Source organism: Haliotis asinina, chromosome 3, assembly GCF_037392515.1.
Source record: "Haliotis asinina isolate JCU_RB_2024 chromosome 3, JCU_Hal_asi_v2, whole genome shotgun sequence".
NCBI classification, from domain to species: Eukaryota; Metazoa; Mollusca; class Gastropoda; order Lepetellida; family Haliotidae; genus Haliotis; species Haliotis asinina.
This window is the reverse complement of record NC_090282.1, coordinates 43,746,021-43,759,797: the sequence shown is the minus strand read 5'-3', so window position 1 is coordinate 43,759,797 and position 13,777 is coordinate 43,746,021. Positions and strand designations below refer to the sequence as shown.

General features: G+C 39.1%; 1 protein-coding gene across 1 annotated transcript; it reads right to left on the bottom strand.

Moving 5' to 3' along the window:
* Nucleotides 1-9,890: 9,890 nt before the first annotated feature.
* LOC137276862 (cyclin-dependent kinases regulatory subunit) lies at nucleotides 9,891-13,637 on the bottom strand. Its single transcript, XM_067808508.1, has 3 exons — nucleotides 13,460-13,637; nucleotides 10,892-11,019; nucleotides 9,891-10,417 (listed from the first exon to the last, which is right to left on the bottom strand). Exons 1-3 carry the CDS (start codon nucleotides 13,516-13,518, stop codon nucleotides 10,374-10,376), a joined length of 231 nt encoding a protein of 76 aa, XP_067664609.1. The 5' UTR covers nucleotides 13,519-13,637; the 3' UTR covers nucleotides 9,891-10,373.
* Nucleotides 13,638-13,777: the final 140 nt, after the last annotated feature.

The following is a 13,777-nucleotide window of genomic DNA, read 5'->3' as shown; positions in this document are numbered from 1 at the left end:
TATGAACACAAGGTGAACCCTTCAGACTGTCATTTGCAAACAGCACATAGTAGTCATAGTAATCTCTAGGCTGAGACGACTATGCTTGTCGTAAGAGGCGACTAACGGGATCGGGTGGTCAGGCGCGCTGACTTGGTTGACACATGTCATCGGTTCCCAATTGCGCAGATCGATGCTCATGTTGTTGATCACTGGATTGTCTTGTCCAGACTCGATTATTTACAGACCGCCGCCATATAGCTGGAATATTGCTGAGTGCGGCGTCAAACTAAACTCACTCACTCACTCACTGACTAGGCGGAGAATATATAAGCAACTGATTCACATCTGAACATGTTGGATTCGTTACAAGGTTAACATTTTGTTTAAACATGTTAAAATAAATGTTCACCCTGTACGTGTTTTGTTTGAATAAGTATTCGAATTGTTTTGAAGTTTCTTATGAGATCTGTATATGACATATATAGTATATGTCACTGCATGTCAGAGAAATTAGTAGGGTGTGTGGGACGCGGTTGGTGTTTAGAACCACACGACAACGGAGTGTCCAGTTTATCCTCGTCTCCCTCGGGCAAAGCAGAAAAAATGGAAGAATCTGTGCTAGTATCACGGAGAAAGTATCTGATTTGGACTTTTTTTGGACTGTTGATTTTGATGGTCTTTATCATTATCAAACTTCTACGCAACTAGGCACTGTTGTAAGTGCTGTTTTGCAAATGAATTTAACCTAAATAATGTATTGTTTCTATTCTTATGGAATCAAGTTTGATACTTCATGATACAGCATGAACACCTGACTGTATCTGGACTGCACTAGTGTTTAGATAGAAATTAACTTAACAAAGTTTGAAATAACGTTTAACACACGGTGACTGGGCAACCTCATTATGAAGTTCTTTATTGTTTATTGGGTTCACTATTTTGAAATGTGTATGTTCACAATATTTTAAACAAGTAAATTATCACAAATGCTTATTATGATTTTGGATTATAAAGTGAAAGCAACTTTTATTTTCGCAATAACTACGCCATGCACTGCACGTAAACAAAACATCTTTCACATTTTCACCAAGTCATCTGAGTAACAATGGCCTATAATCTGCTTGCAGTATAAACGTCCCGATAAATTTAACTTTAAACAAAAAAGTAAATAAAGTGATATTAATCCTCGTAATTTTACCTTGCCAAATGAAAACTAAAATCTCAGAATTATATTCAACTTCGAATAAAAGTTGAACAAACGTTCCCATGCAGATTGATCACATGCACGTTTCGGTTTGTATTGTAAGGGAACAGTGATACAAATACACGTGCGGTACGTACTGAACATTAGCTTAGACCACCCCTGCTTGTGTTTCATTTAATGTGCATAATACCCCGTCGTGCCACATTTATATAACCACCCCCTTGCCAGTCATCGATGGATGGCAACAGTAGACCTCATGTGCGGTTCTCCAGTCGTCATTGCTCATTAGTGGAACAGCCCTTGTGAAACATTACCTTGACACACAAGAAAGCCTGATATGAACCTCATCGCACTTCTTTCGGACTATCTTGGATGCCATGTCTTTGATCATTTTATTCTAGTCATCCCAAATTGAATTCAAGAAAGGTGAGACTTTCGTTTTACTCCCCTTTTGGCATGGTGGATGACACAGAAATGGGCTTCAAAGATTGTTCTTACGGGGATTGAACCCGGGCCATCTGAGTAATGAGCGAATACTTTCAACACTAAGCTACCCCTCCACCCTCAGATTCAAGGACGTTGTCCAGTTCACAGAATATGCCAGTGAATCATGACAACTCTAGAAATGCAGTAAATGAATTCCACTCAATCAATGAAGGAGCATTAGAAATGATTTGTGCAGTGAGTTCAGTGATGACCCCTTCGAAAGGTCTTGCACTAGAATTATTGATCGCAAATTTGTACTTTTTCCTGTGATTGTTCACGTGATTTCATTACTAAACAGATGATATTTTGAAAGTTGTGGGAAAATGCCTTTAACACATGTCATCTCAATGCACATGAACCAGTTCTAACTTTCTCAGCTGCTTGCATCCTTTCAGCTTGACCCACAGCCTTTTCTTTAGTATAGCGCCCTTAATTCACAGAACAGGAACAGTCATCTTATACGCTATGTATATGAACCTTATACACCCAAAGGAACTGAAACAGTCTATATTTGTAAACTAAACATTACAAAGCAATGGCAGAGCAAAGAACTTTCACTTTGCATATCTAATTGGAACATGCCAGCATTAAAAGTTTGAGTGTTAGTCTGTCAGTGTAGTTAGACTCAGTATTATTTGTGCCACTGCTATACCGAGTCTAACAAACCCTAGAAGAAGGTTGTGTCAGCTAACCGTTTGATTTGACCAACTAGAATACATCTTACCAAATCACAGAACTTAACATTCATACATATCATCTGAAATTTCATCCCAAAGACTTTTGTACATAAAAGGCTCTGACTGCTAGTTTTCCAAATGAATTTTTCCAAGTACTACCACCCCTGAAGGTCCGGGTAGAATAGGCCTTCATCCCATGCTTGCTACAAAGGTGACTCTGCTTGTCTCTAAGAAGCGCCTAACGGGATCGGGTGGTCAGCGTCATCGGTTCCCAATTGTGCAGATCGATGCTCATGCTGTTGATCACTGAACTGTCTGGACCAGCCTTGATTATTTAAAGACCACTGTCGTATAGCTGGAGTATTGCCGTGTGCGGCATGAAACTAAACGCATTCACTCAGTGCAAGTAATACACATGGATGCCATTATTCACAATGACTAAAGACACTGAAAAATAGCATTTTTTCACAGAGCTGCCTACCCAACTTGCTTTCAAAGTATATTCATGGTGGCTAAAAATGTATTTTGATGTGTAAAAGTGTACTATCTGATAAGGAATATTACAGGTGGTCTCCCGAATGTGCAATATTAATGTCTGTACAGCAATATTTACAGTACACACTTGGCTCCTTTAGTTGACCTGCTTATTCAGGGGATGGAAGTGCATTTCTCAAACTTTTGATGGAGATTTTGTTTTAAATCCAGGGGTTCGTCAATGGCTTGGTCAGCCATGCCGTTGCCATTCGTTGAAAATATGGGAAGGACTCGGGTATGATGACATTGATAAACAATATTGGAGGAAAGGACGACGTTCTCGGTGATGGTTAATGTTTAAAGTTGAACTACTGTGTGAAATGAAACTATTTTAGACAAATATAACTTGATTGGGGTACAATCTGCTGGCTATGAGCAAAGACGTACATTCGAATATCGAATATTCGTAGAAGGAACGATTTTCAGTTAGTTGTGTAGAAAATGTGTAGGAAGCTCGTCATATTGCTGATTTCTCGACGTCACCAAAGATATGCCGAACTGTTGTGTTACCGTCAATTGCTCCTTGGGGTCGTGTGATGGTGTCACTGTGAACAGATTTCCACCGGACCCCGTAGTTTGTGCTAAAATTAGTTGTTTGTGTGTGCGAAGCGAGCGTTGTGGAAGCCTGTTGTATATACTAAATTGGATGGTTGGCTCCCAACCACGCTTCCAGGATAGAAAGTGGGCTTCAAGTTTCATCGAATTAATAAAATCAAGACTGCTTACTACACGTTGTTGACCAGAGATTTTGCATGAATATAACGCTTTCTTCCTCGGAAGCCAGGTTGTGGTCGAAGTGACGATGTTATCGTAAATAATATCATATTGACCCCCGCCTCGCTTCCATGAGTGAAATTGTTATGTTATAAGCAATGTCATGTAAAATCCTAATGTCCATCAATAAAATACACATTTTACTACCTGTGGAAAGTAATTTTGATTTTGTCAGTCGGTGAAAACAAACTTAAACAGCATTTATCCGGGAACAGGTCAAAATGGCCACACGACAAATTGGCCACAACCCCTAGTCAAAATGGCCACACTTAAAAGTAAAAATGGCCATACATTGTTTTATTAGTTTTTAATGCTCATGACATTTGTTTTATTTGATATCAAAGTGTAAAAATGACAAGAGAAGCTACATCACACAACAAAACTTTATTATTATTGAGGTACTTTCCGATTTGATACTTTGGGACTGAGGTGGATGAGAAGTTCACCCTTCTCGAGACTGGCTCACGGAAGGGGGAAACCCCTACCGATGGGAGTCTAGTGGATAAACCTATGTCCAAAAGGTACTCTAGCAATGTTTTCATATCTAACACTTGTTTAATTAAAGCATTGCTATGTTTTTTCTTTCTTGAAACTTGGAGATGTTTAATCAATCTCTCACTGTTTTCCTCCTTAATACTTAGATGTGTTATTTCAAGATCCTTTGATCATTTGGTAGTGTTATAACAACACAATAAGTAATTAACTTACTTACTTGACTCAGTTGACTCAACTCAGCATCATGATACGTTACTATATAATGCTGGACAGATATGAACATGATATCACTTACCTCTAACATGGCTGTAAAGTGTGTTGAGTGTACCAAGACTGTCAGGAAATACCAACATGCAAAGTCATGAAGGCACATGTACTAAAGGTCTCATGAATATGTAAAGTTAAACAGTAAAAAGGTGTTTGTCCTTGAAGAATATATATATATATATATTGAAAATGATTCAGTAATACATGTGTAATAAACATCAAGTTTTGCCTGATATAACTTCTTATGTCTTTTTTTACAAATAATGGGTGAGTGAGTGAGTGAGTTAATGTTTAACGTCACATCGGCAATATCTCAGCCATATCGTGACGCAAGCCGAAGTCATGTAAATCTCTTAAAATACCATATTTCCAGGTTGTGTCATATGCCTTCTCAAGATCAAAAAAGATAGACACAGCATGTTGATTATTAATCAGTGCATTTTTAACAAATGATTCCAGTCGCACTAAGTGATCGACAGTACTTCTGTTTTTACGGAAACCACACTGTATATCAGTTATAAGGTTATTTGTTTCCAAGTACCAAACAAGTCGATTATTTATCATGCGTTCCATGGTCTTGCAAACACAGCTAGTTAACGAAATCGGACGATAATTGGATGGATCGGTATGATCACGTCCAGGTTTAGGTATGGGTACTACTATGGCGTCACGCCATGATGAAGGAAAGTTACCCGATGTCCAAATATCATCAAAAATATTTAGGAGAGTTTCTAGGCAGGATTCTGGTAAGTGCTTCAGGAGTTGATAATGTATGTTATCAGCTCCTGTAGCAGTATCATGAGCTTGATCAAGAGCAGTATGGAGCTCATGAATAGAAAAAGTTTCATTATAATCTTCCCCATTATCTGAGTTGAAATTAATAGTTTTCTTTTCTTGTTGTTTTTGATACTGCTGGAATTTAGGTAAATAATTAGAAGAGGAAGAGTGTTTAGCAAGGGTTTCACCCAGTTTATTTGCGATATCTGATTTATCGGTAAGTACTTGATCTCCATGTTTAAGATGATTGACAGTAGATTTAGTACCTTTACCTTTAATTTTCTGGACCATATTCCATACCTTGGACATGGGTGTCCGAGAATTTATTTTAGATACATAATTTTGCCAAGATTGGCGTTTGTTCTGTTTAAAAGTACGCCGTGCTTTAGCATTTAAAATTTTAAATTTATTCAAATTATGCACCATAGGATGGCGACGGAAATAATGTTCTGCTTTTTTCCTTGCCTTCCTAGCTTGTTTGCATTCATCGTTGAACCATGGTTTTCTTATGTGTGGAACTGCAGAGGACTTTGGTATACACTCATCAGCTATGGAGTTCAATTCATCAGAAAAACATTTAATAGCATCAGGAACGTCAGTAAAACGTTCAGGTTTAAGCTTTTCAGCACACAGTGTTTCATATAAAGTCCAGTTAGCCTCTTTAAAATTCCGTCTTGATGATGGAGGAACATCGGATGGAGTTACAGCTTTTAAAATAGTAGGAAAATGGTCACTTCCACAGAGGTCATCATGGACTGACCATTCGAATTCATTAAGTAGTTCTGAATTTGTGAGTGACAGGTCAAGAGCAGAATAGGTCCCTGTCCCAGGGTGTAAATACGTATTGGAGCCATCATTATAAATACATAAATCGTTGTCAGAACAGAAGTCCTCCAACAACTTACCTTTAGCGTTTATATTTACACTACCCCAGAGAGGGTTGTGCCCATTTAAATCTCCCATTATAATGCAGGGCTTCGGGAGTTGGTCATAGAGAGCTTGCAGATCAGTTTTGGCAAACGTCGAAGACGGCGAAATATACAGCGAGCATAGCGTAAACGCTACATGTAAAGTAATTCTCACAGCAACAGCCTGCATATTAGTATTAAGTGATACAGGGCTTTGAATAACGTTTTGTCTGACTAGAACGGATGACCCGCCAGTGGCTCTATCACCCGGAGGTGAAAAAGAATGATATGCATTAAAATGGCGAAGGTCAAATGCATCTGTTTGTTTTAAATATGTCTCTTGGAGACATAACGCTGAAGGTGTGAAATCTTGGACTAATAGCTGTAATTCATGTAAATTAGTCCTCAAACCTCTGCAGTTCCATTGTACAATATTATTGGAATAAACTATCTTTTGGGGGGATTTTTGGGGGATCTACCCCGCACTCTTTTGGAGGGCGACAAGCTATGTGCCCTAGAATGTGCCCGGGGATGTTTTCAGAAACGTCCATATCTTCAAGAGACCCATATTTATTAAACAATTGAATTTTATTTTGTGACCCCTTAGCTCTGCCACTTTGTTGCTTTGAAGCATCAGACTTAGGTTTGGGTTTAGTTTTAACAATTTGTTGTCTATCAGCTGTTGAATGAGACTCAGAGCGTGACTGTGAAGATGACTTATGATCAGAGGACTTTGATGTAGTAGGAAGTGATTCCTCAGTCTGGGATGATATAGCAGGGTATAAAACCTGTGGGGAGTCAGAACTGACCCAAGTCAAGGTAGTTTGGCATCCTGTGGATGATTTTGTTATTTTAGAGTTGGATTCAGATGATGATTTTGCTACTGTAGCATAACTTTCTAGAAGGTCAGATCTCTTCACCAGTTTCTTTGCCTCAGAAAAAGAGATATTTTGGGTGAACTTTATTTTGTTAATCGCCATTTGCTCTTTCCATATTGGACACTGTTTTGACGAAGATGAATGGTCGCCAGAGCAGTTAGTGCAGTTTTTAAAGTCACTGTCACAATCTTCTGTTGTGTGTGTCTTCTCACCACAGTGAGCACACACAACAGACAATGTGCAGGTAGATACACCGTGTCCATATTTCTGACATTTAAAACACCTGAGCGGGTTGGGGATGTAGGTTTCAACTTGGATATTGCAGTAACCCGCCTTTACTGATTTGGGAGCATTTGGCAATGAAAAAGAAAACAGATAGGTATTTGTTTGGATTGTTTCATTGTTTTTTCGGGTGGAAAAGCGCTTCACATACAGCACACCTTGATCCTTCATTTCGCATGCTATATCAAGCTCGGACATGTCAGCAAACAACCGATCACGATCTCTCACGATACCTTTACTTGTGTTCAAGGTCTTGTGAGCAGAGACCGTGACCGGAATGCCCACAAAAGATTCAATGTTCATCAGATTGGTTGTCTGCTGTTTCTTGCCACACTCTATTAGTAATGCACCCGAACGCAAGCGTCTAATGTTCTTGACATCCCCAGCAATACCTTGAATGCCCTTAGATACTGCGAAAGGGTTCAACTTCAATGGTGTCTTGTCCGGAGTCTCAATAACGAGAAAACGTGGCCAATACTCAATCGATAGAGACGGTCTATGAGAAGTATCAACGGGATCAATTTCAAGTGGACGTTTGGTTTTTTTGGGGGGTATTTCATAAGCCATGATTGGTGTCATATGATTCATCATCCGAGCTCCCCACCCACCATGGAGTATCACAAGGACAATGCTAAAGCAAGCGGGCCTCCAGCTTGCAGCACCAAGGATACCCGGATGATATACTCCAGCAGAAGAATTAAGAGATTAATAATTCTACCAGATTGGCCCATGAGCCACCGCCTTCTGGCATAGGACTCTAGGCAAATTACAGAACAACATACTTCAAATTCAAAATGTTTTAGATTATATAGTCAAGTCCAAATTTACAACGATTCCAAATGATATATGTGCATTGATAAATATAATAATGCCCCATGCACAGGGCTTGGCATGACCAGCCGATTGGTCGAACCGGGCCTATTCGACCACCCGTCTAGGCGAAGTCAGGGCCGAAGTGGTGTATTGAGCAACAGGAACACGGTTGCAAGCTCCTATTGCTCTCAACCACCAGGAACACGGTTGCAAGCTCCTATTGCTCTCAACCACCAGGATCCCCTCCTCCGCCGACACAGGGCTGCAACCCACGGCAAACGGGTTGGTGGACCAAATATCCTCCCGGGTCCACTACGGGGATGTCGGCGAGCTCTTGGCGTTACCCAGCACCCACCACGAGGAGGTGGCTCGCCACGGGTGCCTTTTTACAAATAAAATTCCGTTAGAATAATTGAGATTATGGTTTGTTTTCACCAAGTTGGAAAATCAAAACTACTTTCTACTAGTAGTTAAGTATGTATTTGAATTATGATCGAAAGGAGTTTGCATGACACAACCTGTAACATAACATAAGCGAGGTTGGGGGTCAAAGTGAAAATACTGCGCTATAAATTTCTTCACTTGCTAAATTTACTTGGTTTGTAACATTCACTCAACAGTATGTGGACACTGGTCAATATACTTCTTTATGTTTGGTCTCATGACACAAGAAATGCCAAATGGGGACCTTTGTTGGGTAATCTAAGTGGCGTTCCCACTAATTATACCTGTTTTAAATTCATTAACTGAGCATCAAGTGAATGATGACAATTAACGTGTCCGTTTATACCACTTAACACGGATTACAACCAAACGACATCAAGTGATTTTGTCTATGAAAACAAGGGGTGTCTCTTGGAAACTAGGCAAAGCAGGAGACGAAACTAAATGATAGTAGATTGTGAGAACATATAGCTTTCAGTTTTCACAACAGCTGTCGCAATTTCAGGTTTGTACAAACCTGTAAACGAAATAGTTTACCCCTGATATGTAGAGTGAGTGAGTGAGTTTAGTTTTATGTCACACTTAGCAATATTCCAGCTATATGGCGACGGTCTGTAAATAATCGAGTCTGGACCAGACAATCCAGTGATCAACAACATGAGCATCAATCTGCGCAATTGGGAACCAATGACATGTGTCAACCAAGGCCTATTCTACCCCGGGACCTTCAGGGGTCCCTGAAATGTAGATGAATTCTGCATAGACCCTCATATTTATACATAGAGGATACTAAACGACCTTCCGTGTAATACCATTTTTATTAAACGAGTTAATGCAAATGGTATTTCATGGAAGCGAGTTTAGTATTCTGTTTATTACTCGCCAACATAAATTGACAAACTGCGTCGAAATTGCCTACAGTGTGAGGACTCGGCTTTCAAGTCAAGCAAGGTCTAGTAAAATTGCGACATCAACATTAGCATTGTGACGTCACAACATTGAACTATTTGACGTTATACGTCAAGCAGTATTACACTAGTGTAATATCGCAGGGAAAATATTACACTGCAGTATCTTCAACAGGCGAGTAATAACTACTATTATGTCACGGAGACACGCCGCTCTGATTGGTTGAAATTTCGTTTGCGGTTGAGAATTGTGCACTGTTGTCAAAAAAGTCAAATTAAGGTACTTAATGAGTAGTTTTAATGACGGGGTTTCATTTATAACAATGTCAATGAGTGACTTATGCACTTGCATCCCCTAGAGTATACATGATCTCTAAGTAAATAAATTATGTTAGGTCAATTTTAACAGCTCTTTCAGCTGACAAGCGTATTTGCATATAATATAGGACATGAAATCAAAGTCAAGACAAGTCATTTATTCTGAGTTCTCGAAGAAAATAGATTAAGTAAGAATGAGCATAGGAGTTAGGAAAAAGACATGAAAGATATCTACACAATAAACAAAGATCTCAGAAGGAATGACACATAATACACTCTAGTATGACTCTGAACACAATGTTCACTGCAACATGTATGCCATGAAAGACTGGAGAGACTGATACCTTGTAACCTGTCATAGTCCACACATTATAGAATATCACTTGGAACTGAACCGCATCTTAATGTCAATGCTCACTTCACAGTGGAGGTTGTATTATAACGTAATGTTCGGGACTTGGGATATAGCACTGCCCTGTTGCTGGAGCATATGCAACAATTCTGTCTGTGGCGGAAGATCCACAGATGCTGGATGTATGGGGACGGCATCTGATTGAAGGTAGATCGATCGCATGACGGTGAATTGAGTATGTACAAATGTAGGCGTTGAAAATGGCAATGTGTGATCATGCAGAGGTCAGTTTCCGGCGGAATAATAGTATGTGGGGCTCTGGAAGAAAAAGGATTTCTATGAGTGATTAAATAACATGAAGTTAAAAATCAGCTTACGGATCATGAACATTCTTCATCAATAAAATTAATAGAGACAATAATGGCTTCTTAGTATATTAGAGAATGTATGGATAGACCTATTCTATAAATTGTACGAGTATACTGAACAGCAAAAGAAATGCAACAGGTTTTTTGCCATTTTTTTAAAGCATAAGACATAAAAATGAACGCTTTTGAGATTTCATTTTGTTTCTTCTGCTGTTCTGTATAGTAAACTTTCTTGTCAACTATCAAATGCTTGTCTCCTAGTCCAGCTAAATTTTAAGCAGAACATAATTGTTTTCATTTCTGCAGCAGCAGTTTATAACAAACATTTATATTTCCAATATACAATTGATCTATTCCATGCTTATTTCCCCTTGGCTATTTCTTCAAATCCTTTGAGACGAGAAGATTTCTATTCACAGCTTACCAGGTTCATGCCTCATATAGTGTATCCAGCCATGGCTCTGCTGGACACCAATACTTCTCCACTCTGGTTCAGACATCAGGTGAGTCTTTGGCACAAGTTTGGCAATTTCCTTGGGAAGCATTACATGTCTGTAACAAAGTCATATCGCTGTTGATTATAGTGGAAACATCACACTTTGAAAATGACTTTTTTTCACTTTTTCATTCTATTATGACAGTGCCAGAGAGACTAAATAAAATGACAATCCCATAATTATGATTGATGCAGAAAAACACTGAAATTCTAAGCTGGGTAGGTTCCTTTTTGCTTTATGTAGGGTATCAATCCACCCTGACCAATAAATCCCAATAACCCATAGTGAATTTGCGAGGTTTGCAATACTATGAGAGGCTAAAGCAATCGGTGACAGCATTTCAGTTCTCAGTATATTGTGCTTTCATTTCAACTTAATTCATATAGAACGCACTACACTTGCGAACCAATTCCAGTGTATGAAATAAACCAGCCACCAGTGAGTGAATTTAGTTTTACGCCACACTCAGCAATGAGGTGGCAGCCTGTAAATAATAAAGTCTGGACCAGACAATCCTGTGATTATCAGCATGATCATCGATCTTCACAGCTGGGAAACGATGACATTCTATCCCATACCTTCACAGGTTGATCAGAGAGTGAGTGTTCAGTTTCATGCCCCACTTGGTAATATTTCAGCTACATGGCAACAGTCTATAAATAATCGAGTCTGAACCAGACAATCCAATGACCGACAGCATGAACATCTCCGCAACTGGGAACCGATGACATGTGACAACCAAGTCAGCAAACCTGACCACCAGATTCCGTTCATCATAAGGCAGGGAATCTAACTTCATAACAACATAAGGCAGCAACTGAAGCTATACACATTAAAAAGCTGCTGGTCCAAAAATACCAAGGTGGAACATCTTTCATATTTTTCAAATAGCTTTGGAGTGCTGAAGGGTGCAAATAACTTGGGTCCTTATTCTCAAAACATTTGTAACCCTTAACTTTGATCATAGCCAATGTCTTAAGAATGGACTTGAGAAGTTTGTTGAGAATATCTAGCTTGCATTTTATGGGCTAATTCAGGGTTTCAAAGCAACACTGAGGTAGCAAATTTGCTTTTCAAAATCTTATTTCGCTACCTGAAAAGACATGTAGCAGCAAACAACTTGCTACTTATTATTGTTTTGTGAATCTGCTCACCTTCATCGAGTCAACATTTCAAAGAGAAATTTGTCATTTCCTGCGTAAGGGCGATAAAAAAAATTGACTGCTAGTACGAGAGCTAATACAGATCATATGGCCAAAGACAAATGGGACTTGGGAGGAAATAACACTAACAGCAAAACAAAAGAATTTTCAGCCACATTTCATAATGGAAATGTGCAACATAGCAACTGACTAGAAAGACTAAATGTCCATAGACCAAGGCAGTGTGCAAATTTTCCCTGAAATGTCAGACCTATTCAACCATTTTAACTATGCATGAGACTAGAAGAGATTAATTTGCAGGGTTCAAAATTAAAGCTTTGAGGCTACAAATTTGCTATTCAAAATCCTATTTTGCTACCTGAAAAGTGATGTATTTTATGCAATAGGGAATAATAGGGTACAAGGTAAGGGACTTTACTACTTACTTTTTAAACCAGGTAGCAATACCTTGTAATTCATGACAAAGTTAATTTGGAATACTGATTTGCAAATTTGCAATGTGTGGACGCTGTAACACAGGGTGGAAGCACTGTCCACATGAAATGTGGAGTTGTCCTAAAGGCAACTCCCATTTACAAAATGTACAGCAAAAGGGCATGTGACACGAGACTAAAGAAAACTCTTTACTCTTACTCTCGTGTCACGTGTTCTTCGTTCACTGTTCATCAAGGAGATGGAGATGCTTTGGGGGCAACTCCAGATTTCGTGTGGACAGCGCTTCCATCCTGCGTGTAAGAAAGATGCCAAGTTCGTGTCAGATTTGAAAAAAAACTTGTTTGTCTGATGTTGCTGACTGCTGGGATCATAATTACAAGTTGAGATACTGGGTAAGAGTTCCGCCCGGACCTCAACTCTAATCAAATGACAAAATCACAAACTGACATGCATACTTCACCCTAAATATACACTTACTAACTAGAACAGGTACAAAAACAAAATCAACGAACGTATTGCAGTACTGGCATATTACACCGGGGAAGCTGGAAATTACTCATGTAAAGAGGGAGTTACGGGCGGAACTCCCCCAACATGTTTAAGAGGATGACGAAGTCACGTCATCCGATTTATGCAAAATTTCGCGCCGGCATGGGGCTACTTGGAACCAGGTTTCAACGTCTGCTAACGATTTACTTATAGTTGTAAAAATACAGATCATGACCAATAATACAAGTCTAGTATGAAGTAATCTGGTCGTATTGCTTTGATTATTCACAAGCGTTCATTGAAAATCCAGTATTTAAAAGCCCTCCCTCTTTTGAAACAAGTTGCAACAAGTGCTTGTTATGAGCGGTGTTTGTTCAATCAGGTTGATGTAAGTCATTACATGCTCACCTGTATTCGAAATCTTCATCCGTATATTTGTCGGAATAATATATCTGTTTGGCAGACATTATCGGTTTCGCTGTTATTTAAACCTTTCCAACTACCACTTCGCTGTGTTCTCTTAGCACGTATAATGACCGAATGAAGACATCTGACAGGTTTTCAAACACGGTCCCTACATTTGATTGGTCGGCAAGATCTAAACATTTGATCTCATTGGTCATTGGTATGTACGGAATATTTGACGAAGATTACCGAAGTTTGGGCTCACGATATTTTGTTCAGTATGACTTTTAAATGACAATAAACGGATCATATTTAAAAAGG

Excerpts from the sequence above, each read along its gene's own strand:
- LOC137276862 (XM_067808508.1), bottom strand. The coding sequence starts at position 13,518 with ATGTCTGCCAAACAGATATATTATTCCGACAAATATACGGATGAAGAT. Across the intron at positions 11,020-13,459 it reads GATGAAGATTTCGAATACAG|ACATGTAATGCTTCCCAAGG; the intron begins GTGAGCATGTAA and ends ACTTTGTTACAG. Across the intron at positions 10,418-10,891 it reads CTATATGAGGCATGAACCTG|AGCCCCACATACTATTATTC; the intron begins GTAAGCTGTGAA and ends TTTTTCTTCCAG.